Source organism: Lipotes vexillifer, unplaced genomic scaffold (genome assembly GCF_000442215.2).
Source record: "Lipotes vexillifer unplaced genomic scaffold, Lipotes_vexillifer_v1.1 scaffold966, whole genome shotgun sequence".
Taxonomy (NCBI): Eukaryota; Metazoa; Chordata; class Mammalia; order Artiodactyla; family Lipotidae; genus Lipotes; species Lipotes vexillifer.
In genome coordinates this window covers 958269-985426 of record NW_006795769.1, presented here as the reverse complement: position 1 = coordinate 985426, position 27158 = coordinate 958269, and the positions used below count along the sequence as shown (strand labels likewise).

The window sequence follows — 27158 nt, the reverse complement described above, 5'->3', positions numbered from 1 at the left end:
GGAAGAGCGCCGGCGCCTCACTTCCGCCGCGCCAGCGGCCACGCATGCGCAGGGCGGGGTGCCTGGGGTGGGGGCGGTGCGCGTGCGCGGTACCGCAGGCCTCGGAACAGATTTCGGTTGTCGCGCTAACAGAGGCCTGGCGGCGGCGGCGGCGGCAGCGGCTATCCCTGGGTGGTCTGGGCCCCGGCGCGGCGCTCAACCGTCCCCACGTGGCCGTTTCCGCGGAGGCTGGTGCTCGGGGGCTCCCGGGGCTGGGCCGCACGGCGGGAGGAGCGGGTCGTGTGCTCGGAGCGCCGGGGGACCCACAGTGTCCGTCTTTTTAACGAGTTGGTTGCTACTGAAAGACTGAAGAGGTTAATTGTAGAAACCGAGTTTTGTAGCTTCTGTAGAAAAGTCAGATCTGTCAGCATTGGACCCAGAATACCGCGTGTCACCCATCACCTAGAGCTGCCCCCTCAGGTAAGACACCACCACTCGCCTGATCCCTTGGCTCGTTTGTGTGCCCGGCTGCTTCCTGTAGGTCCTGGTGTGGAGTGTTCATCCCCAAACTGAGAACTGGAGTCGAAAGCCCCAGACAGCATCTTAACCCGCCTAGAATTTCAAGCTACTAAAAATCTCTTTCCAGACGGGCTAACGTGCGTTATCCTTATAATAAAGCAGCTTCGTTCATGCAGTGCTTTACTGCTTGCAGTATCCTTTTATGTATTCGCCTTAATGATCCTAGATTATCTTGGAGAACGCACAGTATAGTTAATCCCGCACCCCACACCCCGCCTTTGGGTGCAAAATGTGCTCAGCAGTGTCATTACCTGGCCAGGTGGCCAGGGTCTTGTTGCTACAGCTAGTGGTACAGCTAGAAGTCCACACAAGTTACGTGGCTTTTTCAGCTGGTGTGTTCGTCTGGTAAATGGAATACAAGGATTGGGGGCTCAGGAAAGAGCCCAGGCTGTATTTGGTTGTCCCTAGCATGTAGGTGGTAGTTGGCTTGGAAGAGCGCGCCAAGGGGACACCGCAGTTAGAAAGAGGGTACAGTCTTCAGAGGGGAGGAGCAGCCAGGGAAGCAGGAATAAAACTAAGAGAGGGCTTCCCTGGTGGTGCAGTAGTGGAGAGTCCGCCTGCCGATGCAGGGGACGTGGGTTCGTGCCCCGGTCCGGGAAGATCCCACGTGCCGCGGAGCGGCTGGGCCCGTGAGCCATGGCTGCTGAGCCTGCGTGTCCAGAGCCTGTGCTCCGCAATGCGAGAGGCCACAACAGTGAGAGGCCCGCGTACCGCAAAAAAACTTTGAACCGCAAAAAAAAAAAAAAAAAAAAAGCTAAGAGAGCTTTATGTCACCGGGGCAAAGAAAGATGTTGGGGAGGGGGGTGGTAATTAAAAGTGTCAAATGTCATTTAAAAGTAGGAAAAGTAGGAAAAGATGTGTGTTGGATTTAGCAACAATGAGATCTTTGGTGACCTTGCCAAGAATAAACTGTTTCATTGGAGACTCTCCATTACCCTGAGTGGAAGAGTAAAGAAATGGAGAGAGAGATGGTAAGTGGAGGTAACTCAGTGAGTTTGGCTATGGAGAAGAAAGTGTGGGAGCTAGAGTTATGATGGATGTTGAGAGGTTGTAGGATAGGAGATTGCTGAGCAGCCTCCAGCTGATGGAAGGGGGCCAGTCAGTGTCTGCTGGGAAAGAAGGGACAGGTGCAAAGTGGTCCCCTAGACGGTAGGAGGGAATGCCATCCAGAGCATAGGGAAGTGTTCACTTTGGATGTAAGAAAATCGCTTTTCATCGTAAAAGGAAGGGAGGAAGGTGGGTTGTAGTTGCAGGTAACTTTGTGTTTATTGGACTGAAAGCAAAGGAATTCTCTGTTTTCTTCTGTTTTCACTGTGAATAAGGAGAAGAAAACGTCTCCCGAAAATGGGAAGGGAGGTAAGAAAACTAAGATTTGAGCAGTGTGGGAAAGATCTAAAATAGCTTTTGTGGAAAACCTAGTGAATAACTCACTAGAAAGCATGATGTAGTCCAGGGCACGTTTGAGTTTGGAGGCTGTGGATTTATTCTGGTATGACCTACATTTGGGTGGAGGTTTTTAATAGTGTAATTACTTTGGAGACAAGAGTCTATTCAGACTTTGTATTTCATACTGATGGAGCACTTTTTATACTGACACTGCACTAGGTGCTATAGTAACACCATCTTAATCCAGATCTGTGTCTCCAGATCACACTTCCCTCCTGAACTCTTAGACATTTGTTCTTCGGTATCTCTCATATACACGAGACAGCTCATGTATACATGTCATATATATATATACATATATATATAATTTTTCATATACAGGAGAGAGCTCACGTACACATGTCGCATATACATACATGTCTAAAACTGAATTTGTAGTCTTCATCGCCAAACCTGTCCCTTCGTAGTAAATTTCATAACAAAAGACTATAATCAGAAGTTAAGAAGTTTATTTTATAATGATGAAAGGGTGAATTCATGAAAAGACATAACAATCCTAAACAATCCATAAACAATCCTAAACCCCTGATAATAAAGCTTTTAAATACATGAAGCAAAAGCTAGTAGTAGTGCAAGGAGAGATAGACAAACCCACAACTGTAGTTGGAGATTTCAATACTTCTTTCTCAGATAATGATAGAACAAATACCCAGAAAATGACCAAGCGTATGGTAGAGTTGAATGACACCAGCAACTTGATTTAATGGACATTTGTAGAATACACGTTATCAAATATATAAACAACATTTACCAAGATGGATCATATTCTGGGCAAATATGTTTTCTGACCACGGCGGAATTAAGCTAGATATCAATAGCATATCTCTGGAAAATCATCCAAATGCTTGAGAACTGACTGACTCACTTTTAAATTACCCATAGGTCAAAAGAGAAATCAAAAGGGAAATTAAAATTTTGAACTAAATGAAAATGCAGCATTGCAAAATTTGTGGCTAGAACACTACTAGAAGATAGGTCTCAAATCATTCATCTTAATAAACTAGAAAAATAAGAGCAAATGAAACTCAAAGTAAGTACAAGAAGGGAAATAATAAATATCAGCAGAAATCAATGAGATAGAAGCAAAAACAATAGAGATAATCAGTGAAACCAAAAGCTGAGTCTTTGAGAAGATAAATAAAATAGAGAAATTTCTGGCCAGGTTGAACAAGGAAAAAAGGGGTTAACAATATCATGAATGAAGATGATGACATCATTGCCAAAAGGGTAATCGGAGAACATGAACAACTTTATGCCAATAAATTCAACATCTTGTACTAAAGGAACAAATTCCTTGGAAGACAATACCAAAACTCACTCCAGAAGAAATAGGTAACCTAGATAGCTCTATAACTAATAAAGCATTGAATTTGTAGTTAAAAACTTTTCCTCAAAGAAAATTCCATACCTAGATGGCTTTACTGGGAATTCTACCAAACTAAAGAAGAAATAATACCAATTCTATATAGATTCTTAAAATTGGAAGAAGGAAATATGAATGCCAGCTCATTCTATAAGGATAGCATTATTCTAATGCCAAAGTTTGACACAAGCACTACAAGAAAAGAAAACTGTGGACTAACGTTCCTCATGACAAAGAAATAAAAATTCTTTTAAAACATTTTTTAGCAAACTGAATCCAGTACTATATAAAAAGGATAATATAACATAACCAAGTGAGGTTCATCTTAGGATTGCAAAGTTGACTTTGTATTAAAAAATGGATCAATGTAATTTACAGTATTACAGTGAAAAAGAAAACCAAATCAGTAATCTCAATAGACATAGAAAAAGCATTTGACAGGGACGTCCCTGGTGGTCCAGTGGTTGACTCCACACTACCACTCCGGGGAGCACGGGTTTGATCCCTGATGGGGGAACTAAGATCCCACATGCTGACTGGCACAGACGAAAAAAAAAATTAAAGAAAAGAAAAAGCATTTGACAAAATCCAGCATCGATTTCCTGATTAAAAAAAAGTAAAAATAAAAAACTTTTGGCAAAAACTAGGAATAAAATGAAAACTTCCTCAACATAATAAGGGCATCTATGAAAAGCCTGTCACTGACCCATGGAGTGATGAAAGACTGGACGTTTTTTTTCCCTCCAAGATTGGGAATAAGTCTCTGGTCTCACCATTTCTATTCAGCATCGTACTAGAAATTCCAGCCAATGTAATGAGGCAAGAAAAAGAAATTAGGGGCTTCCCTGGTGGCGCAGTGGTTGAGAATCTGCCAGCTAATGCAGGGGACTTGGGTTCAAGCCCTGGTCTGGGAGGATCCCACATGCTGTGGAGCAACTAGGCCCGTGAACCACAGCTACTGAGCCTGCATGTCTGGAGCCTGTGCCCCGCAACGAGAGGCTGCGAGAGTGAGAGGCCTGCGCACCGCCATGAAGAGTGACCCCTGCTCGCCGCAACTGGAGAAAGCCCTCGCACAGAAACGAAGACCCAACACAGCCCTAAATAAATAAATAAATAAATAAACTTATTTTTTTTAAAAAAAGATGAGCTAGTTAATTTCCATTCCACTACCTTCACTCACTGAGTCCTCTACCTTTAAAAAAAAAGAAAAGAAAAGAAAAAGAAATGAAAAGCTTCCATATTGAAAAGGAATAAGGAATATTGTTTATTTGAAGATCACACGATCTTCAGGGAGCTAAGATCCCACATGACTCGCAGCCAAAACACCAAAACATAAAACAGAAGCAATATTGGAACAAATTTAATAAAGACTTTAAAAATGGTCCACATCAAAAAACATCTTAGGAAAAAAAAATGTGTCCAGGCATTGCAGATGCCCCTTGAGGGGCAAAATTGCCCTCAGTTGAGAATCATTGTTCTAGGTTACAAAATCCATTGTTTTAGGTTAAAAAATCCATGCAACCTACAGAAAGCGCTCCTAGAACTAGTGACTTTAGCACGGCTGCAGGTACGAGGTTAATACACCACATAAATAAAACGTTATTGCATATTTCCAAGTAACTAGCAACAAATACTGGAAGTTGAAATTAGAAAAAAACCCACTATTTACAGGAGCATCAAAAGATACCAAATCTTTGGGATAAATCTGAAATAGATGTGCAAGACTTATAACTGAAAACTAAAAAGTTTTGCTCAGAGACACTAAAGACCTTAATAAGTGGAAAGGTACACAGTATTCATTAATTTAGAAAATTCAGGATCGTTAGGACATCAAATTAATCTATAGATTCAATGCCATTCCAATTAAAATCCCAGCAGACTTTTTTTTAATTGACACACTGATTTTAAAATTCATTTGGAACTGCGAAAGAGCTAGAATAGCCAAAGCAAGTTTGAACAAGGACAGATTTTTGTGACTTATACTATCTAATTTCAGTGCTCCAAATAGTGTGGTGTTGGTATAAAGATATATAAGTAGATCAGTGGAACAGAATAAAAAGTCCAGAAATTGGCCCATGAGTATAAATATGTTCAGTTGATTCTGAATAAGGAATAAAGGTAATTGGAGAAAGGATAGTCTTTTCAACAAATGATGCTGGAAGAATTGGATATCCATATGTTTAAAAAAAGAATGTTAATCCATACATTGCATCATCTATGAAAAAACCCATAAAACTTCTAGAAAACAATCTGTGAGAGTTTCTGATATGACACCAAAGTACAATCCATAAAAAATAGATAAACAGGCTTCCCTGGTGGTGCAGTGGTTGAGAATCCGCCTGCCAATGCAGGGGACATGGGTTCCAGGCCTGGTCCAGGAAGATCCCACATGCCGTGGAGCAGCTAAGACCGTGAGCCACAACTACTGAGCCTGCGTGCTGCAGCTATGGAAGCCTGCATGCCCGTGGTCCGCAGCAAGAGAAGCCACTGCCACGAGAAGCCCGCGCATGGTCCGCAGCAAGAGAAGCCACTGCAACGAGAAGCCCGCGCACTGCAACGAAGAGTAGCCCCCGCTCGCCGCAACTAGAGAAGCCTGTGCACAGCAACAAAGACCCAACACAGCCAAAAATAAATAAATTTTTAAAAATAGATAAACAGGACTTCGTCAAACTTAAGAACTTCAGAATACATTGTTGCAGGTGTGCTTCAGTAGGTGAATGGATAAACTGTGGTGCATCTATAAAATGGAGTATTATTCAGTAATAAATAGAAATGAGCTACAAGCCACAAAAAGACACAGGACCTTAGAAGCACGTCACCAAGTGAGAGAAGCCAGTCTGAAAATGACACGTACTGTTAGATTCCAACTGCGTGAGATTCTGGAAAAGGCAAGACTGGAGACAGTGGAAAGGTCCATGGTTGCTAGGGGTTTCGGGGGGAGGGAGGGATGAATAGGAGGAGCACAGGGGATTTTTAGGGCTGTGAAATCGTTCCATATGGTACTACAGTGGTGAATACAAGTCTTGCATTTGTCAACACCCATAGAACTACAACACGATGTGTCAGTGTGTCGGTGTTGGCTCATTAACTGTGCCACACTAATGTAAGATGTTAATGGTGGGGAAAAGGGCGGGGGGAATGAACGGGTATATGGGAGTTCTCTGTACTTTCCCTTTGATTATTCTGCAGACCTAAAACTGCTAAAAAATAAATAGTCTGTTGATTTAAATATATATGTGTGTGTATATATATATATACACACACATATATAAATATATATATATATTTTGTTGTTGTTGTTGTTGTTGTTGTTACATGTTGAGAGAATGAAAAGACAGCCCATACTGGGAGAAAATATCTGATAATGGACTTGTATATGGAATATAATACATATATATGTTTATATGTATGTATGTAAAGAAAAGTACACAATCCCTGCATAATCCTCCCAATAATTTCCACACTCGTGAAGGAGCTTACAAGGCTCTCTGTGATTTAGTCCTGCCTTATGCTTCACGTACGCCTCCCAATTTGAGCCTGTGCTCCAGCCTTATCAAACTCTTTGCACTTTGATGCACACCAAGCTCTCACTATTAGACACACACACATACACAGAGTCATTATTTGTCTTTCAGTAATCCTCACAGCATTGTTTGAGAATTAGAAGAAACAGGACATATAAAATACTTGGAACAATGCTTGGTACTTAGTAAATGTTGGGCAGATGTCACATATTGTTCTCGTTGTCATTTTGTCATAAATATCTCCAGACAGCACTCTGGCATTTCCCAATCTGAGCTTTCCCAGACTGAGCCCGCCCAGGACACCTCTGCCCCACCACACCCTGAGGCGTAGCCAGCACCCTGCATGACGCTCTGCAGGGTCACGAGCCTTCAGTTACCTCCTCTCGGTTACAGGAATTTTCAACTTCTCCCTCTTCCTGCCATCGGAATTTAAAAATTCTTCAGTCTCTTCCATCTTAAGAAAAATCGTTTCTCAACTCCACTCCTCGACCTTCAGTCTTGTGTTCTTTCATTCATCGCCATGAGTCTTAAAAACTTGTGTGTGATGAAGCTTAGGTGTAGCTGACATGTTTTTGAACACTTACGTGCCAGGTGCTTTTTTTTTAGCTATGTAAAATGCACGTAACACAATTTACCATCTTAACCCTTCTTGAGAGCACAGCTCAGTGGCATTAAGTACATTCACGTTGCTGTGCAGCCGCCACCATCATCCGTCCACAGAACTCTTCATCTCGCAAAGCTGAAACTCTGGTCCTTTAAAGCAGTAACTCCCGCCCCTCCCCCCAGCTCCTGCCAACCACCCTTCTACTTTCATTATGAACTTGACTCCTCTAGGGACCTCATATAAGTGGGATCAGACAGTATTTATCCTTTTGTGCCTGGCTTATTTCACTTAGCATAGTGTCCTCAAGATTCAACCATGTCATAACGTGAGAATTTCTTTCCTTTTTAAGGTTGGATAATATTTCATTGTAGACGGAGATGCCACAATTTGTTTAGATGTTCATCTGTAGATGAACACTGGCGTTGCTTCCACCTCTTGGCTATTGCAAACAATGCTGCTGTGATCATTGGTGTACAAATATCTCTTTCCATTCCTTTGAGTATATACCCAGAAGTGGAATTGCTGGACCCTATGTTAATTCTCTGCTTAATTTTTTGAGGACCCTCCATACTGTTTTGCACAGCAGCTACACCATTTACATTCCCACCCAGCAGTGCACAAAGGCCCCGTTTTCTCCACAGCCTCACCAAGAGTTGCTGTTGTCCATCATTTACTTGTATTATGGCCACATCCTGGAGGGTGACTGTCTCGTGGTTTTGATTTGCTTTTCCCTAACGCAACCCAGTAATGCTGAACATCTTTTCATGTGCTTATTGGCTACTAGAATATCTTCTTTGGAGAAATGTCTTTTCACATCCTTTGCCCATTTTTTGAATTGGGTTGTCTTTTTACTGTTGAGTTGTAAGAGTTCTGTCTATATTTTGGATGCTAGAGTCTTACTAGATACATGACTTGCAAATATTTTCTCCCATTCTATGGATTGTCTTTCACTTTCTTAATAGTGTCCTTTGAAGTGCAAAAGGTAAAATTTCGATGAACTCCAATTTATTTTTTGTTGTTGCTTGTGCTTTTGGTGTTGTATTTAAGAACTCTTTGCCAAATATGAGGCCATGAAGATTTTCTCCAGTATTTTAGCTCTTACATTTAGGTCTTTGATCCATTTTTAGTTAATTTTTGTATGTGGCATAAGGTAGTATCTAAATTCATTCTTTTGCATGTGGATATCCAGTTGTCCCAGCAATATTTGTTGAAAAGACTATTCTTTCCCCGTTGAATGGCTTTGACACCCTATTGCAAATCAGTTAACCATAAATGTAGTGGTTTACTTCTGAACTCTCAGTTCTCTTCCATTGATCTGTATGCCTGTCCGTGTGCCGATACTGCACCGACTTGATTGCCACAGCTTTGCGCTAAGTTTTGAAATTGAGAAGTGTGAGTCCTCAGGTTTGTTCTTTTTCAAGATTGTTTTGGCTACTCCTTAAATAGCCAGGGGTTCCTTAAATTTCCGTACGAATTTTAGGGTCAGCTTGTAAATTTCTACGTGGACGGCAGCTGGGGTTTTGATGGGGTTGCGTTGCGTCTGCAGATCAATTGGGGAAGTATTGCCGTGTCAATAGTATTGAATTTTCTAATCCATGAATAGAGGATGTCTTTTCACTCATTGAGGTCTTCTTTGATCTCTTCCAACAATGTTTTGTACTCCTTTGTTTTAAAAGATTATTTACTATTTATTTAATTTATCTAGTTTTGGCTGCATCAGGTCTTAGTTGCGGCACGCGGGATCTTCGTTGAGGCATGCGGGATGTTTCCTTGCGGTGTGCGGGCTCTTTGTTGTGGTGCGCGGGCTTCTCTCTAGTTGTGGCGTGCAGGTTTTCTCCTCTCTAGTTGTGGCGCGCAGGCTCCAGGGCATGTGGGCTCTGTAGTTGTGGCATGTGGGTTCCAGAGCGTGTGGGCTCTGTAGTTTGTGGCACGCAGGCTCTAGTTGAGGCGCGTGAGCTCAGTAGTTGTGGCGCACAAGCTTAGTTGCCCCGTGGCACGTGGGATCTTAGTTCCCTGACCAGGGATCGAACCTGTGTCCCCTGTAAGGCGGATTCTTTTTCACTGGACCACCGGGGGGGGTCCCTGTACTCCTTTGTTAAATTTGTTCCTAAGTATTTTTTTTTTTGGCTTTTTTTTTTTTTTTGCGGTACGCGGGCCTCTCACTTGTTGTGGTGTCACCCGTTGCGGAGCACAGGCTCCGGACGTGCAGCCTCAGCAGCCATGGCTCACAGGCCCAGCCACTCCGTGGCATGTGGGATCTTCCCAGACCAGGGCACGAACCCCTATCCCCTGCATCGGCAGGCGGACTCTCAACCACTGCGCCACCAGGGAAGCCCTGTTCCTAAGTATTTTTGATACTATTATGAATGTAATTGTTTTCTTGAATTTATTCTCAGATTGCTTATTGCTGGTAAATAGCAATGCAGTTATTTTATATATTGATCTTATTACCTGCCAACTTGCTGAACTCAGTTATTAGTTCTAATAGTTTTCTTGTGTGGATTCCTTAGGATTTTCTGTACACAGAATCACATCATCTGCAAATAGAGATAGTTGTACTCCCTTCTCTCCAGGCTGTATGCCTCCTGTTTCATTGTCTTGCATAGTTGCCATGGTTAGAACCCCGAGCAGTGTTGAACAGATATGCTGAGAGCAGACATCCTCGTCTTGTCACTGATCTGAGGGGGGTAGTTTTCAGTCTTTCACCATTGAGTGTGATATTAGCCCTGTATCAGGTTGAGGAAATTTCCTTCCATTCCTATTTTGTTGAATAGTTGTTATCATGAAGAGGTGTTAGATTTTGTCAAATGCTTTTTCTGCATTTATTAAGATGATAGTTTTTGTCTTTTTCTATTGATATGGTGTGTTCCAGTAATTGATTTTTTAATTTTAAACCAACCTTATGTTCCTGGAATAAAACTTAGCATGGTATGTAATTCTTTTTATATGTTGCAGAATCCATTTGTTAACATTTTGTTGAGGATTTTTGTGCCTATATTTGATATTTACTGACTTTTTAAAAATAAAATGTAATTGAAAGAAACTTACACATACAAAAAGTCTAGAAAGCAATGTAATGGACATCTGTCTCCCCAGGCTAAGCCGTGCCTAAAGAAGCACCTTAGCTTTTGCCTTGTTTTTGTCAGGATGGTCTCCTTTACCCTTCACCCCTCCGCCTGCTCTTCTCAGCTCCTCTCTCTCCCTCCCTTCTGTAAAGTATTAAGTTTAAGGACTTCCCTGGTGCTCCAGTGGTTAAGAATCTGCCTTCCAGTGCCGGGGACGTGGGTCCGATCCCCAGTCAGGGAACTAAGATCCCACATGCCGCGGGGCAACGAAGCCGGTGTGCTCTAGAGCCTGTGTGCCACAACTACTGAGCCCATGTGCCACAACTAGAGAGCCTGCGTGCTGCAACGAGAGATCCCTCATGCTGCAGCTAAGACCTGATGCAGCCAAATAAATAAATATTTTTTAAAAAATTAAAAGAAAAAAGTATTAAGTTTAGTGCTGGCGAAGATGAGGAAGTCCCCTTCAGGCTGCCTCTACCGCTGGTTACAGGTAAAAACTCTGGACAAAATATTAAAAGAAAAAGTATGCAGGGCTTCCCTGGTGGCGCAGTGGTTGAGAGTCCGCCTGCCGATGCAGGGGACACGGGTTCATGCCCCGGTCTGGGAAGATCCCACATGCCGCAGAGCGGCTGGGCCCGTGAGCCATGGCCGCTGGGCCTGCGCGTCCGGAGCCCGTGCTCCGCAACGGGAGAGGCCACAACAGTGAGAGGCCCGCGTATCGCAAAAAAAAATCAGAATCCAGTTGTAAAAAAAAAAAAAAAAAAAAAAAAAAAAAAAAAGTATGCAGAAGGCAATAGGTTGGAAAGGGCAGTTGAAACTTGAATCAGTGACCACACGTGTGAGTTTTCCATTTTTTCACTCTTCCTCCTCGTGGCTTTGACCGTAGGCCAGTTCCCAGTTGTGGGCCTGGGCAGTGAGGGCTGCTGTACCCCATCTTTCTGCCTGTAGCAACTATGAAAGGGGCCCCAACAAGCAGGGGCATGTGAGAGAGGCTAAGGAACTAGAATAATCCAAACAGTTTTGGAAAAAAAACAAAGTTGGGGGACTCTAGCAGATATCAAGACTTACTATGGAGCTATAATCAAGGCAGTGTGAAACTGGCAAAGGATAAATGCATAATCAGTGGGACAGAATGGACACTCCCCAGATAGGCCCACACAAATGTGGTCTGTTAGTTTTTGACCAAGGTGTGTGCAAAGGCAATTCAGTGGAGAAGGGACAGCCTTTTCAACAAGAAGTGTTGGAAAAACCAGACCTCCATCTGCGAGAAAGGGAAACTTGACTATACTTTGTATGTTATATAAAAATTAACTCAAAATTGATCGTAGATCAAAAGTAAAACCTCAAACTTTGAAACTTCTAAAAGAAAACAGAAAATCTTTGTGCTCTTGGGTTAAGCAAAGCATTGTTAGATATGACACCAAGAGAATGATCCATAAATGAAAAGGTGGCAAGTTGGAATTCATCCAGATATAAAGTTTTTTTTTTTTTTTAATGTGGACCATCTCCAAGGTCTCTGCTGAATTTGTCACAATGCTGCCCCTGCTTTACGTTTGGTTTCTTGGCCTTGAGTCACGCGGGATCCCAGCTCGCCGACCAGGGACTGAACCCACACGCCGCGCATTGGAAGGTGAAGTCTCAACCACTGGACTGCCAGGGAAGTCCTGTCAGAGTTTAAAACTGCCGTTCTCCTGAAGACTGGTAAGAGAATGAAAGACAAGCCACAAAACTGCGAGAAAATGCCTGCGAATTACATATCTAACAACGGGCTTCTAACTACGATGTGGAAGGAACTCTCAAAATTCAGTAAGAATACAAATTACTCCTCAAAAAAGTGAACAAAAGATTCTAGCAGACACTTTGCCACAAAAGATGTACAGTTAAAATGTAGGCACGTGAGAATACCCAGCTGGTCAATACGAAAGTGCAAATTAACCCACAGTGAGGTGGCACATCTCTCAGCACAGCTATGATTAAAAATTCATTAAATAGGGGCTTCCCTGCTGGCGCAGTGGTGGAGAGTCCGCCTGCCGATGCAGGGGAAGCTCAGGAAACTTGGGTTTGTGGAGTTGGGTTACTGTGTGGAACTCAATTCCTCCTTGGAGTTTGTAGAAAAATTAAAAATTTGCCTCTGTGTAGAGAAAGCCATGTACCAAAATAAATCCATTTGGAAGTTTGATGCTACATAGTTCCCTTTGGTTGCAAAAGATTTAAATCTGTGGCACCCTATTGTTTGTTCTCCTGTTTGGCATATCTTTTCCCTATTGTGTCTGGTTTCTTAGATACATAATAACATGAGATAAAAATGATCCCTCCCAAAAAAAAAAAAAAAAAAAATCATTAAATTTTGAAAAGACCCTCCAAACCAAGTGCTGTCGAGGATGCAGCTCTCACACACTGCTGGTGGGAATGCAGAGCACTGCAGCTGCTTTGGTAAATGGTTTGGCAGTTTCTTGTAAAGTTGACCCGTACTTACTAAATGACCCAGCAGACCCCTTCTGAGGTATTCGCCCAAGAGAAATAAAACAGGTTTACACAAATACCTGTGTGTATATCTTTATAGTGTCTTTATTCTTAACTGCTAAAACCGTGAATGACCTGTTTCCCAACTGATGGGTGGATAAACAGGTACATTCATGCCGTACAATTAACTACACAGCAGTAAAAAACATGTTACTGATACTCCCAAGACATGGGTACATCTCAGATGCATTGTGCTAAGTAAAAGAAGCCAGACTCAAGAGGTTCTTTGGGGTACAAGTCCATTTATGGGACAATCTGGAAAGGGCAAAATGACAGTAACAGAAAACACAAGCGGTGGCCAGGGTTTGGGTCGAGGAAGGCCTGCCCACAAAGGGACTGCTCGGGGACAGAACTACTTTGTGACTGGGGCCATGGTTACACGCCTTGTGCATTTGTCTAAATCTCAGCGCTGGCACCAGACGGAGTGATTCTTCCTGTGTGTAAACTTTAAAAAGTGGGTCCAGTGAGAGATTAGAGATACAGATGAGAGCTAGAGCCCCATCCGCACCCGTCCTCCACCCCTCCCTGCCTGGGTCACTGCAGTGCTGTCCTGTTTGTGTTACTGTGCTCTCACTGGTGTATGTGTGTACATCAGTGGTGCGACACGATGCGTGTCTTTCTGCACTTGATCCATCCCTCTCAGCGTTGTGCCTCTGAGTTTATGCATGTAGGTTGTTTCATCTGTTGTCATGTACTGTCTCAGTCTGCTCTGGCTGCCACAACAAAATGCCACGGGCTGGGACCTTAGACAACAGGACTGTATTTCTCACAGTCCTTGGAGGCTGGAAGTCCCAGATCAGGGTGGCAGCCAGTTCAGTTTCCCGTGAGGCCACGTCCTGGCCTGCAGACACAGCAGAGGGAGGGAGCACGCCGGTCCCCTCCTGTCAGGGCACCGATCCCATCCTGGGACCCACCCTCCCGGCCTCCTCTAACCCTAGTCACCTCCAGAGGCCCCACCTTCTATCCCGTCCCCCGGGGTGGGGCTCGACATGCGACACATGCATATTCGGGGCACAGACAGTCCACAGCCCCTGGTAGCAGCTTCCTTAGTGGTTAATAATGTGCCACCTGTCAGTCAGAACGTGTGTGGCTTTCAGTGTCGAGGTGAACTGCTCCACGAGGCCCGCAGTCCCCACCTCGTGTGCGCCCTGGGGCTGGCCGCCTAGGGGTGGGCGCCGCAGCGCTGCCCAGCTGCTGAGTGGTTTCCCGGTGGCTGAGGTGCCCTGCACCCCCTGCCAGCTTCTGCGTCCCCCACGCCCTCGCTGCCTGTGCAAAGCTGACCTCTCATTGGCGCCCTTGGCACCTCCCGGGCTGCTGCGTATCTTGTACGTGTATCCGCACTTTGTCCTTCCTGTCCGGAAGTCCCCGTGAGCCTCCCTTCTGCACTCTGGGGGCGGGGTTCTGGTTTTGTCTTGTCCTGGGAGGCTCGGCTGTTAGTTTTGGCGTCCAGCCGCCCCTCGGAGCTCCTCCGCCTCGCTCTCACTCGCCCTCGGGCTCCTGGCGCTTTGCCAGGGCCGGCAGTGTCCTGTTCAGGGTGAAGACCAGGGCGCCCTTTCGCTTCCAGTCTTCCCTCTCGGGGGGGTTTACCACTCGGGCCCCCCGTCCGAGGGAGCCCTGGCGTCCTGCGCTCCGGACCGCCTCCAGCTCCGTCCCGGGCGCCTCGGCACGGTGCTTCCCGTACGCCACCGCGGGGCATCCCGTCCTCTCTGATAGCGTCTGCGGGTGACTCCAGCCCCGACCTCTCTCCCGACCTCTCGATGCTGGCCCTCTGCCCAGGCAAGCTCCGTGGCAGAGGACGCGCGCTGCCCTTCAGCAAGGAGCCTGGTGCCTCCCAGCGGCCACAGCCCGCCCCCCCGGAGTTCCCGCTGCGGGGCCCCGACTCCGTTCCCCGGAGGCACTGGCATCTCTTCTGCCCGGAGCCCCGTCAGCTGGCACCTCACTTGTCTTCCCAGCCCACCTCTGATACTGAGTTGTCCAGGGAGCTCTGCCGTGGGGGCTTCGCTGGCGGGTGCCCGACCAGTCCCCCAGGCCGCCTGCCGACAGGAGGAGCGAGAGCGCCCTCCAGCGGGGCAGCAGCCGGGGCAACTGGCTTTCCACGCAGGACCTCGATTCCCCCAAAGGTCGCATCACGGCTGTGATGCAGGGTGCAGTGGGGAGCAGGGACACGGTGGTGTCCGGTTGGGGTCGAGGGTGTCACGCCCAGCCCCGGAGCACCCACCACACGTGCTGTCCCTAGCGGGGACACGGTCGCAGGGTGTGTCTCCCAGGTCACAGGCCCCTCCCTCTTCTGGAAGTCTGGCTGGGAGAGAACGGGGCAGAGGAAGCAGCGGCAGGGCCCCTCTGCACAGCCCCGCCCAGCAGGGTGGCTCCTCCCAGGCCCCCCGCCCTGAGTCACGGCCCCCAGGAGCACCCCACGGGCTCAGACCCATGCTTCTAACCAGGCACCGCCATGTCTGGGCCCCGGACCGCAGAGCCGGCCCTAGGTGGGCAGGGAGCCACCTCCACGGGCTCTCAGCACGAGGACGCAGCCGACGGGATCCAGAGCTCGCACCGCATGCTCAGCTTCAGCGACGCGCTCCTGTCCATCATTGCCACCGTAATGGTCCGTGCGGGGCCCGCGGCCACTGGGGGTGTGGGGAGGAGCCGCCCAGCACTGGCCTGCGCGCCCGGCACGTGGCGTCCAGGAAACAGTTGGTGCCCAGCCCAGGAAGTGTTCCCGGGTTCGTGTTGTGTCTGTTCTCCTAGATCCTGCCTGTGACCCACACGGAGATCTCCCCAGAACAGGTACTTGGGAACAGTCTGCAGTGTCTGGCGTGCGGGCGAGGGTCCAGGAGGCTCAGGCCCTGAGCTCGAGGCCGGGCTCCACTCGGGCGTACCCGGCTGGGAGGGCCAGGCCGTCCGCCGCGTTCCCCGGTGATGCCATCCAGCCCCGGTGCCCTCGCGCTGAGCCCTGAGCAATGCAGGAGCGCCTGGAAGCTGGCGCGGACTGTGCCGGCAGGCGTGGCGGGGAAGCTCCCTGGGCTCTCTGTCTGTCGCGCTGGCGTGCCCCTCAGAGCAGGTGCTTGGGGGCAGAGGGCGGCCGGCCTGCTGGGCGTGGGCCTGCGCCATGAGCAGGGAGGTAAGTGGGAAACGAGGTTTTTGTAAAGCAGAGTTTCCATTGCTAGTCAATTTGGAATATTTCCATTTTATAAGTAAAATAGCCACACGTCGCAGCACCTCAGAAACCGGACGTGATTCCGGGAGACGTTCGGAGTTCACGGGCGTGTGTGTGTGCGAGCACGGCTCTCTGGGCCCCTCACGTTGAGCGGGTGTCACCTCTGGGCTCCAGGATGTGCAGTGCTGGCCCAGGACGTGTGGCCGTGGTCTGGCTGCAGCCCAAGCAGCACACTTAGCCCGGACACTGCCGGGAGTCATCTGCGGGAGGTGATATCGCTGCTTCCCGTAGGGTTTGGATGAGAATTAAACAGAAATGACGGTCGAGCCTAACCTTGGCAACTGGCACCTGGCACGGTGAGCAAAGGGCCCTGTGTGGCTTCCTCTGGTCTGGGGCACCCCGTCCCCAAAGGGGACCTGGGGGCTGCGCTCCGGCCAAGCTCAGGAAAGACGTGTGCCCACCGGGGGCCTCGACGCTCCCCTGGCTGTGCCTGCTCCAGAGCCTTCTGGGGACCTCGGTGCCGCCAGTCTCAGAGCAGGGTGGTGGGTGTGCACGTGAGATGTGGGAGGGGATGGGATGCGTGGGCCTGGAGCTCCTTGCCTCTCTGCGGTCGGGATCGTGACCTCTGTTGACCCACGAGAGGGCTCTGAGCCAGAAGGTTCTGCGGAGGCGGGGAGACCCCTTCAGGGAAGGTGCCGAGGACGGTCCTGACATGAAGGAGAAGGTTCGTCAAGGCCAGAGGGACCCAGGGATCTGGAACGGTGCTGCCCGTGTGGTCTCAGAGGAGCAGCAGACATGGGCAAGGCGCCCTCTCCCGGCCTGGGCCCAGCTTCCTGCGCAGCCCGTCGCCTGGCGTCCAGACGCCGCGGCCCTCTCACCGGGCCTCGCAGTTGCTTCGGGATCACTTACCCGGCGACGCCGTGACTTCGTGCGGCCTCACGGCCTGTGGCCACCCTGCCAGGATCCTGGGAGAGGCTCGACGAAGACCTCTCTGCCTCCAGAGCTGGCATTTCGGGGGGCCTGCCATGTTGGGAAGATGGGGGGCCTCCGCAGGGGCCTCAGGGACAGCCCGGGACTGAGGCTGAGCCTTGGTGGGGGGAGGCGAGGGCTCCCAGGTTCTTCTCCGGCCCCCCAGGGCCTGGTGCCCGGGCGGTGGGGCCGCCGGCTGCCGTGGGTGAATCTGCGTCTGATGGTGACACTCTTCGGTTCCAGGAGTTTGACAAGAGTGTCCAGAAACTTCTAGCGACGAGGATCGCTGTGTACCTGATGACCTTCCTCATCGTGACCGTGGCCTGGGCGGCACACACGAGGTATGGGCAGGCTGGGGCCTGCTTCTGGGCTGGCAGCCACATCTTTGTGGCTGGCTGGGTGTGTGCCGAGCAGGTGTGGCCTCGCCCTGGCCGAGGGTCAGGGTGGCAGTGGGGGTGCACTCAGCGCTGATGAGCTGTCCTCAGGGTGGATGGCGGCCCCACTCTCTGGGGCTGAGTCACGAGGGGTCAAGTTAGTGGGCTGCCCCTCCCCTCCCCTCCCCTGGCCCTCCCTGCCGAGTCAAGCCTCTGCTTTCTCCTCTGCACACTGCAGCAACAGGGCTTACACCCCAGGCCCGGGACGATGAACGGGGTGCCCGGGCCGCCGTGAGCCCGGGCAGGGCAAGGGCAGGGCTGTGGGCTGACCACCTCTGCTGCACTGTGACACACATGCTGTGCACGGCCCCTCCGTCCCGGTCCCTGGACTCTGGTGAGGAGGCTGGGGCCTCGGGACACACGCTCCAGGGCCCGAGCTCTCTGTTAAGGAGGAAAAGGTTCCTTAGGACCCAAGGGGGACAGGGCTCCAGAGCTGTGGGCGTCACCTGAGCCCCCGACGGGGCACAAGGACCAGGAGGACCCCCGGAGGTGGGTGGGGATGGGCTGGGGTGCTGGCGTCTCGGTTACAGAACGCCCCCCAGCAGTGCAGAGCTCCCCAGTGAGGGGAGAAGGCCACATCCTCGTGGGTAAGAACCCTGGGGGGACTGTGTGGGGGGCCGGGGAGGGGCTGGGGCCTTGGGGGCTCTGCCTGCTTCCGGCCTCCGTTTTCAGGCTTCTGTCCACGTCTTTCCGTCTCGGTGTGAGACCATCTCTGTCGTGTGAGTGTCTGTATTTGGTGCCGTTAGAACCATGGTTACTGACAGCATGACTTCTCCTGTTTTCCTTGAATTGTTAAGATTGTTCCAAGTTGTGGGGAAGATAGACGATACGCTTGCCCTGCTTAACCTGGTGAGTTTCTCCTTTGGTTTCTGCCTGTGCTCAGCTCCCCGGTGGGTGCCCCTGGGTGTGCGGGCTGGGACGCGCCCACTCCCAGGGCCCCGCACGCCGCCCTCAGCGCCCCTCCCTCCCTCCCTCCCTCCCTCCCAGGCCTGCATGATGAGCATCACCTTCCTGCCGTTCACAGTGAGTCACAGGGATTTCTGCCCCCACTTCCACCTGGGGGTCCAGCCTGCCCTCCACTGCACAGGAGGGCTCTGACCCTAAGGTGCTCCCTTCTCAGAAGCTCTCAGAGCACTGGGAGGCCCAGGGCCTGGACCACGGGGTTGCAGAGAGGAGAGAAGTTTCCTGGGGAAGGGCCGACCCTGGGTTTCCAGGCTGGACGGAGTGGAGAGGCTTCCAGGGCCCCAGGCAGGGTTCTCAGGGCCAGAGACCAGCCTGGCCTCCAGGGGCGCAGTGAGGGGTGCCCTCTCCGTGCTCCCTGAGGCTCTTGGCTCCTGCCTGAACCCCCGGAGCCCACGGCCTCCTGGCCGACCTGGGCTCGTCCCCAGCACGTGACCCCTCCGTCTCCTCACCCCGCAGCTCCCTCTGATTCTGACAGGGAGCGGGGCTCTGGGTACGTAGCACATCGCGGAGAACTGGGGTCTGGGGAGTCTGTGAATGTGATAAGCGTGCAGCTTTAAAGGCTTCCAGCACTGGGTGGGATGGCTCTTGTGAGAGAGACGCCTCCAGGGCTCGGGCCGCTCCCACCCAAGACAGCTCTGGGCTCTGCTGCTGAGCGGCGGAGCCCAGCTGCCGCACGGGGCTCACGGGCCCTGGGGCCCTGCGGCCCTGATTCTGGGGTTTTTCCGGCTGCAGTTTTCCTTGATGGTGGCCTTCCCCGAGGCGCCTTTGGGCATCCTGCTGTTCTGTGTGTGTGTGATGGCCGTCGGGGCCGTGCAGGTAGGACGCGGGCGCCCCGCCCCCACACCCGTCCTTGTGGAGCAGGGGAGCGCGTGCGGGGCCGCCCGTGGTGGGAGCCGTGCAGACGCCACCCGCCACGCAGCGCCTGCCACGGGGCACCCGCGTGGGCCACGGCAGGGCAAAGCCAGAGACGCTCGGGGCCTGGGCTTCCCGTGCTGACGGGGAGAGAGAGTGAAATGGGGCCGCCGGCACCCTCAGGAGGGGCTTTGTGAGACCCACACCCGACCCCCAGAGCAGAGCGAGGGCTCCCGTCCACTCTGCACCCCCAGAACATCCTGCAGCGAGCCCCGCCCGAGACCCCGCTCGCACCCTGCAGCCTGCCTCTCCCGCAGGCGCTGATCGTGGTCTACGCCTTCCACTGCCCCCACCTGCTGAGCCCCCAGATCGAGTGCTCGGCCCACCGGGCCCTCTACCGGCAGCGCATCCTGGGCACCGTTCTCCGGGGCCCGGCGCTGTGCTTGGCTGCGGCCGGCTTCTCCCTCTTCTTTTATCCAGTGGTGAGTCGGGGTGGGGGGGCCGGGGGTTGCGCGGGGGGCCCACCGGGGGGCTGCTCTGCCGGGAGGAGCCCGCGTGGGCAAACACGGCGCACGCCCTGTGGGCCTGGGAGGTCGCGTGCCTTCTAAAGACGTGCGTGCATAGGAACGTGAGCCGCCAGAAGAGAGAGAAAGTGGAGAGAGAAACTCCAGAGCAGGAGAGACTGGAGTGGGGAGGGGGAGGTGCAGGCGTGGGTGGAGCCGGGCGAGGGCCGGGCGGACGCACCCCCGCGTCCAGGGAGCGATGGCGGCCGCGCGGGCAGAGCCGGCGGGACCCCGTCCACGGCGCCCTCGAGCCTGCAGGTTGTGCTTTTCTGTTTTAAATTTACTCATTTCTTATTTACTTCTTTTTACTGGAGTGTAGTTGCTTTACACTGTTGTGTTAGTTTCTGCCGTGCAGCAAAGCGAATCAACTCTACGCACACACACATCCCCTCTTTTTGGGATTTTCTTCCCGTTTAGGTCACCGCAGAGCACTGAGTAGGGTTCCCTGTAGGTTCTCATCAGTCAGATCTTTTCTCTACACGGTATCAGTAGTGTATACGGAGGGTCCGTCCTGGCCGAGCTGCCGGCGCTGAGCCCGCAGCTGACTTGACAGGCATGTTGTCCTGGTGCGGCTTCCATCATCCAGGAAGGGGAAGGGAAACCCTAGCGGGCCGCCGTCTCACAGCTGGTTGTAGGAGCCTGACGCACAGCTCCTGCCTTTAACTGAGCTCTAGTGAAGTGAACCTTTACACCCAAAGCATCACAAGACGTGTGGAAAAATGAACGGTTAACGGTACTTTAAAAAACATCTAGTAAGTGTTTCAAGAGAATTCCAAGTTTAAAACAAACAGGATGGCAAGGCCTGCAGAGCCGCACCCTGGAGGATGGAGCTGGGGGCCGGGGTCCAGTGTCCAGGGCGCCCCCGGTCAGGCCACGGGTGGGTAAAGGGGAGGGTGGACGCTGGCGTGTGAGGTGGGGCCGGGCCTCGGGCTTCTACTCGGTCCCCTCGCCGTACAGTGGCTGAGCCTCTCGGGTGGGCCCCGCTCCTCTAGGGCGGGAGGGATGCTGCGGGGGCCCTCGGGGTCAGGCGGGGTGTCCCAGGGTGGGGCTGGCGAGGGGGCGGCACGGAGAGACAGCAGGGCAGGACTGAGGGGCCCACTGCGTCCGGGCTTCCGGTGGGATAGCCCCTCTTGGCTCTGGGGATGAGGTCAGGGGCTGAGGGGTGGTGAGAGTCGTCGCGTGGAGGACGGAGGGCACAGCTGGGATGTGGTGCGTGTGGCCTGGGTCAGGAGAAGCAGGCAGAGCTGAGGCCCACGGGGGCTGTGCCCACCGGCCGGGCCTGGACACTGGCCCCGGGAAGGCCTGGGGCAGGCAGACAGGGCCCCGCGCGCTGCCGGGGCCGCGATGAGCCTGCGCGGTGGCCACACCCTCACGGGACAACAGTAGTGGGAGGTGGGCGCTGGGCCGCCACACTGGGGAGAGGAGGGTCCTCAGTGGGGCGGGGCGCCTGCGGCCTTGGAGGGGGCGGCCGGCCACTCCTCTGTGCTGCGCCTTTCGCCCCCCCTCCATCCCTCCCGCTCCTTCCCCACAGTGGGGGTCTGACCCCTCGTCCCCTGTGAGACGAGGCATGTCAGAGCCTCCTGGCCCCCAGGCCCACCCCCTGCAGCCTCCCCACGAGCCCACGGCCATCCTTCCAGGTGTCCTCACCAGCCCCTCCCCTCATCTGGGACGCTGTGCGGGGTCCACCTTCCAGGGCCAGCCACTGCTCACTGCCCTGGCCCAGGCCGTCCTGACCTCCCTCTGGACCACCTTTCACCACTGGTGACACTCGGGGCCCAGGGCCTCCCATGCCAGCTTCCTGTGCCGGCTGCTCCCAGGACTCGCGCTCCTGCAGACCTGGGCAGGTCCCCACGGCCATTTAGGTCTCCCCCCACCCCGGGACTCAGGTTCCCCCTCGGGCTGTTCTGTTCCCTCCTACCTCGCGGCGTATGTGCACACACACAACACACGCCGATCCTGCGTGGCCACCGTCGCCCCCCGGGGCCTCTGCACTCACCTGCCAGGCACCTGGGACACTCCCCCCCTCGGTGTGTGTGTGTTGAGTGACGTGTATGGTGTGGTCTTCTGACGGGTGGAGACTGGAGGTCCTAAGCAGAGCTGTGATGCCGGCCGCCCCCCGTCTCTGTCCCCGAGGTGCCTGTCGTCTCCTGAGTCCCCTCACCAGGCCAGGTGCCAGGTGACCTTGAAGCATGACTGTGAAGGACGGGGTGGAAGCCCTTCGCTGAGAGGGGCCACCGGCCGAGGCGACAGGGCTGGGCGAGGAGCCTTCTGCGGCCACCTCGGGCCCGGGGGCACGCCTGGCCCGCCAGCCTCCCTGTTTAAAATAACTGGGTGTCCGCGTAGCAAAAAATTGACCACTGTGACCATTTTATCTGTGGCGTGCAGCTCGGCGGCATTGACCGCCGACATCGCCGTGCATCACCTCCCTCTGGTTCTGGGACTTTTCATTCCCCCGAGACAGAAACCCTGAACCCATGAGCAGCCACTCCCTGTCTCCCCACCCCTCAGTCCCGGGAAACTGCGAGTCTACTTTCTGTCTGTAGGGATTTGCTTATTCTGGTTCCTTCGTATAAATGGAATCATGAAATAGAAGGCTTCTACGTCTGGCTTCTTTCACTCGGCATGTTTTCAAGGTGCGTCCACGTTGCCGGTGTCAGGATTCCCTTCCTTTTCATTAGCCGGTAGTACCCCACTGTGTGGATGGGCCCCATCACCCACCCACGGACACTCTGTGGCTGCTGTGAGCATGGGTGTGCCCCTGCTTTCCGTGCTTTTGGGTGTGTGCTCAGAAGTGGACTTGCCGGGTCCTGTGGCAATTCCCCGTTTAGTTTCTGAGGAACCTCCCCACTGTTCTCCAGCAGCAGCAGCTGCGCCATTTACGTTCCCACCGACAGCGCACAGGGCTCCAGCCCCACCCCACCCCACCCCACCCCAGCACGGCTGCTTCCTGTTCCCGCTGGGAGCGTCCCGAGGTGTGCGCTGCTCTCCTCGTGGTTGTGACTGGCATTTCCCTGAGTGTTAGTGGTGCTGAGGGCCTGCCCACACGTGTCGGGGCCGCATCTCTCTTCTTTGGAGAAATGTCAGTTCAAGTCCGTGGCCCATTTCTCAGTTGGGTCATTTGTCTCTCCGTCGTGGAGCTGTCGGGGTTCCTTATGAAGCCTGGATAGTAACCCTTACCAGGTGTGTGGTCTGCAAACATCTCCCGTTCTGTGCAATGTCTCTTCACCCCCCGGTAATGTTCTTCTATGCACAGAAGGTGTCTGTCTTGATGACAGGTGATTCACCAGTTTCGTCTCCTGTTGCTCGAGCTGCAGTCCCTTCTGGGCGGGCGGCTTTGGGGTGGGATTCCTGGCTGGGCCCCTCGGTGGAGGCACCACGCGCCCTGACGTGCCCTGTGCCCTGTCTCGTGCAGTCGTACCTGCTGATGGCGACAGTCATCTTCCTGCCCTACGTCAGCAAGGCCGCCGGCTGGTGCAGAGCCAGGCTTGTGGGTAGGTGCCGGGCGGGGCTGGAGTGTGGGGCGCTGGGGCTGCCGCCGCCGGGGCCTGCAGAACACGGGCCGGGCAGGCGGCGTCCCTGAGGGGCCTCCTAGCTGGCCTGAGGCCCTGAGGGCTTGGCTGCCTCTCCCACAGGCCCCAGGGAGCCCCCGGCTCACAGCCTGGAGATATTCACCTTTGACCTGCACGAGCCGCTCAGCAAGGAGCGGGTGGAGGCCTTCAGCGACGGGGTCTACGCCATTGTAGCCACACTGCTCATCCTGGACATCTGGTGAGGACCCGCCGGGCCAAGACTCCTCCGCCAGTCCCACAAAGGCGCCGAGGTCTCCCGGCCCACCCTCCCCAAGGGGCTCCCACCTGAGAACCCACCTGAGAAGGGCCCGGTCCTCGTCCTTCCCAGAGCTGCACACGCAGGGCGGGCGGCCCCCAGCTCCCCGCGCCCCTCTCCTGCTCCGAGCCCGCCTCTTCCACTCACTCCTGCGCTTCTGCTCGGGCAGGCAGCCTCTGCAGTCTGTCACAGTTCCAACCGTTGTTGTCATTTTATTTCTAAGTGTTTTATCTGCTGCTTTTTCAAGTCTTCCATCTTCTTTTTAAAGCCTTTTATTCCTGGGTCATACTTCAGCACGTTCCTATTTTGTTAACGTTAAAATGCTCTGATTTTATGTTCTGTAACTGATCACCTAAGGTCTTTTCTTTAATGTAAATTTATTTATTTATTTATTTATTTATTTTTGGCTGCGTTGGGTCTTCGTTGCTGTGCGCGGGCTTTCTCTAGTTGCGGCGAGCGGGGGCTACTCTTTGTTGTGCTGCACGGGCTTCTCGTTGCAGAGCACGGGCTCCAGGCGCACAGGCTTCAGTAGTTGCGGCACGTGGGCTCAGTAGCTGTGACTCGCGGGCTCTAGAGCGCAGGTTCAGTAGTTGTGGCGCACGGGCTTAGTTGCTCCGCGGCATGTGGGATCTTCCCAGACCAGGGCTCGAACCCGTGTCCCCTGCATTGGCAGGTGGACTCTCAACCACTGCGCCACCAGGGAAGTCCCTCACCTAAGGTCCTGCTGCTCCTAAATTTCTCTTAGTAGCTTTTCCTACTGTAACTTGTGAATTTTTAAAAATTGGGAGCAAATGTCCATTGGTACCAATCTCTGAGACCTAGACCTAAGGTTCTGGGGCGATCTGGCTTTGCTTCTGCCCTGCCGCCAGGCCATGCTGGCTTGGGTCCCCTGCTGGGTGGTAGCAAGGAGCCAGCTGTGGCTGGGAACCCTGGGGGGGTGGGGGGCACGGTCAGGGTTCTTTCCTCCACCCAGAGCCACAGCCCCGAGGACCCAGGTGGGGATCCCCAGGAAGCCTCCAGGCTCTGTCTCCTGCCCCCAGCCCCACCAGCACGCATGCAGCTGCCATCGTGGGCACAGAGGTGTGTCTGGGCTGCGTGGCTGCAGGGCGGCAGCCCCATGACCTCAGTTGGGAGAAGCCTGTTCCGGATGTGCCTTAGAATCGCTCCTTAAAATAAAGTTCTGCCCAGGAATCCGAGGACCTCGGAGGCAAAGCCCTTCCGGTCTGTGGGACCGCTCCCGAAGTGGACGGGCCGCTGCAGGACGGTGGGCAGGCCTCAGGAGCACCCACCCGTGGGCGCCAGAGGGGCTGCGGGCTCAGGGCCCGTGCCGCTCACCAGCCCAGGGTCCGGCCAGCCAAGGAAACACAGGCTGCAGCTGAACTTCAGGTGAACGGCGCTGCGTGCGTGAACACAGGTGCACGCAGTCTTAGCGTGTGCCGTCCGTTCATCTGAAGTTCAAGTGTGCGGGGGGCCGGCAGCCCTCGCCGGGGCCGGGACGGGGTGGGGGCAGGCAGCCCGGAACGGACGCCCGAGGTGGGGCCGCTGCAGATGCTGTGTATCTCACCCCTCAGTGAGGACAACGTCCCAGACCCCAAGGATGTGAAAGCGGAGTTCCACGGCAGCCTCGTGGCGGCGCTGCGCGCGTCTGGGCCGCACTTCCTGGCCTACTTCGGCTCCTTCGCCACGGTGGGCCTGCTCTGGTTCGCCCACCACTCGCTCTTCCTGCACATCCGCAAGGCCACGCAGCCCATGGGCCTGCTCAACACGCTCTCGCTGGCCTTCGTGGGCGGGCTGCCCCTGGCCTACCAGCAGACGTCGGCCTTCGCGAGGCGGCCCCACGACGAGCTGGAGAGCGTGCGAGTCAGCTGCGCCATCATTTTCTTTGCCAGCATCTTCCAGTTCGCCATCTGGACCGCGGCGCTGCTGCAGGAGGGGGAGACGCTGCAGCCCTCGGTGCGGTTCGGCGGCCGGGAGCACGCGTTCATGTTCGCCAAGCTCGTGCTCTACCCCTGTGCCAGCCTGCTGGCCTTCGCCTGCACCTGCGTGCTGAGCAGGTTCAGCACGGCCATCTTCCATGTCATGCAGATCGCCGTGCCCTTCGCCTTCCTCCTGCTGCGGCTTCTGGTGCGCTTGGCGCTGGCCGGCCTGCAGGGCCTGCAGGGTCTGGCCCGGCCCACACACACCCGGCCGGTGCCTGGGGCCACGGACGACGCGCAGTCCCCGCTCCTCCCTGCTCCCTGCTAGTGCGACCCCGGTCCCCCGCCTGAGGTCCAAGTGTCCGGCTGGTGGCCCGGCCTCGGGTTTTGTTTTCCTTGTGAAGTTTCACGCTCTACCTCAGTCCCTCAGATTGTCTTCCACCGTTGCAGACAAGAGTGTCACAGGAGTGTCACTGTGTCCCACGTGCCTGTTGTCTGCCTCGACCTAGTGGAGATTAGCCGCGGGGGGGCGGGGGGGGGCCGCAGGCAGCGGGTGGTTCTGGGACAGCTGGGGCCACAGCCCCGTGGTGGGTGTGGGTGTGCGATGTGGCCCGGGTCCTCAACAGGCAGCACGGCCCGCAACTCAGCCCACGTCCCGCAGGCAGAGGGCCCTGGCAGCTGCTGGGCTGCCCAACCGGCCCCCACATCCCAGACCTCCTCCCCCAACACACTGGCCTCAGGCGCAGACGCAGGAGACGGCAGCAGGACAGGACACCCAGACTGTATTTGTCCCAGATATAAATTACGGTCACTTTTAGGTGATAAGTTACACATTGGCGGGGGGGGATGCAGAGCCCACACGGCCCCTCCGGGCACACAGACTCACACACGCACAGAGGACACGTTCACCTGAACCATAACTTACAAGACGGTCCACATTGACCAACGGGGCCCGCAAAGCAAAAGCTGATGCCACCCCCGGGGACGCAGACCTGGGGGACACACAGCGGCTACTAGAGGCACGTGGCGAGGACGGGCCGCCACCCACGGCTGTGGCCTTCGCCTGCACCTGCGTGCTGAGCAGGTTCAGCACGGCCATCTTCCATGTCATGCAGATCGCCGTGCCCTTCGCCTTCCTCCTGCTGCGGCTTCTGGTGCGCTTGGCGCTGGCCGGCCTGCAGGGCCTGCAGGGTCTGGCCCGGCCCACACACACCCGGCCGGTGCCTGGGGCCACGGACGACGCGCAGTCCCCGCTCCTCCCTGCTCCCTGCTAGTGCGACCCCGGTCCCCCGCCTGAGGTCCAAGTGTCCGGCTGGTGGCCCGGCCTCGGGTTTTGTTTTCCTTGTGAAGTTTCACGCTCTACCTCAGTCCCTCAGATTGTCTTCCACCGTTGCAGACA

The 27158-nt window shown here is 53.7% G+C and overlaps 1 protein-coding gene across 1 annotated transcript; it reads left to right on the top strand.

Annotated features, from left to right (window-relative positions):
* The first annotated feature begins 165 nt into the window (after positions 1-165).
* TMEM175 (transmembrane protein 175) lies at positions 166-26112 on the top strand. The gene is made up of 9 exons (XM_007467888.1): positions 166-459; positions 15525-15685; positions 17450-17547; positions 18438-18489; positions 19336-19419; positions 19773-19937; positions 23431-23509; positions 23651-23786; positions 25415-26112. Exons 2-9 carry the CDS (start codon positions 15533-15535, stop codon positions 26085-26087), a joined length of 1440 nt encoding a protein of 479 aa, XP_007467950.1. The 5' UTR covers positions 166-459; positions 15525-15532; the 3' UTR covers positions 26088-26112.
* The last annotated feature ends 1046 nt before the right edge of the window (positions 26113-27158 follow it).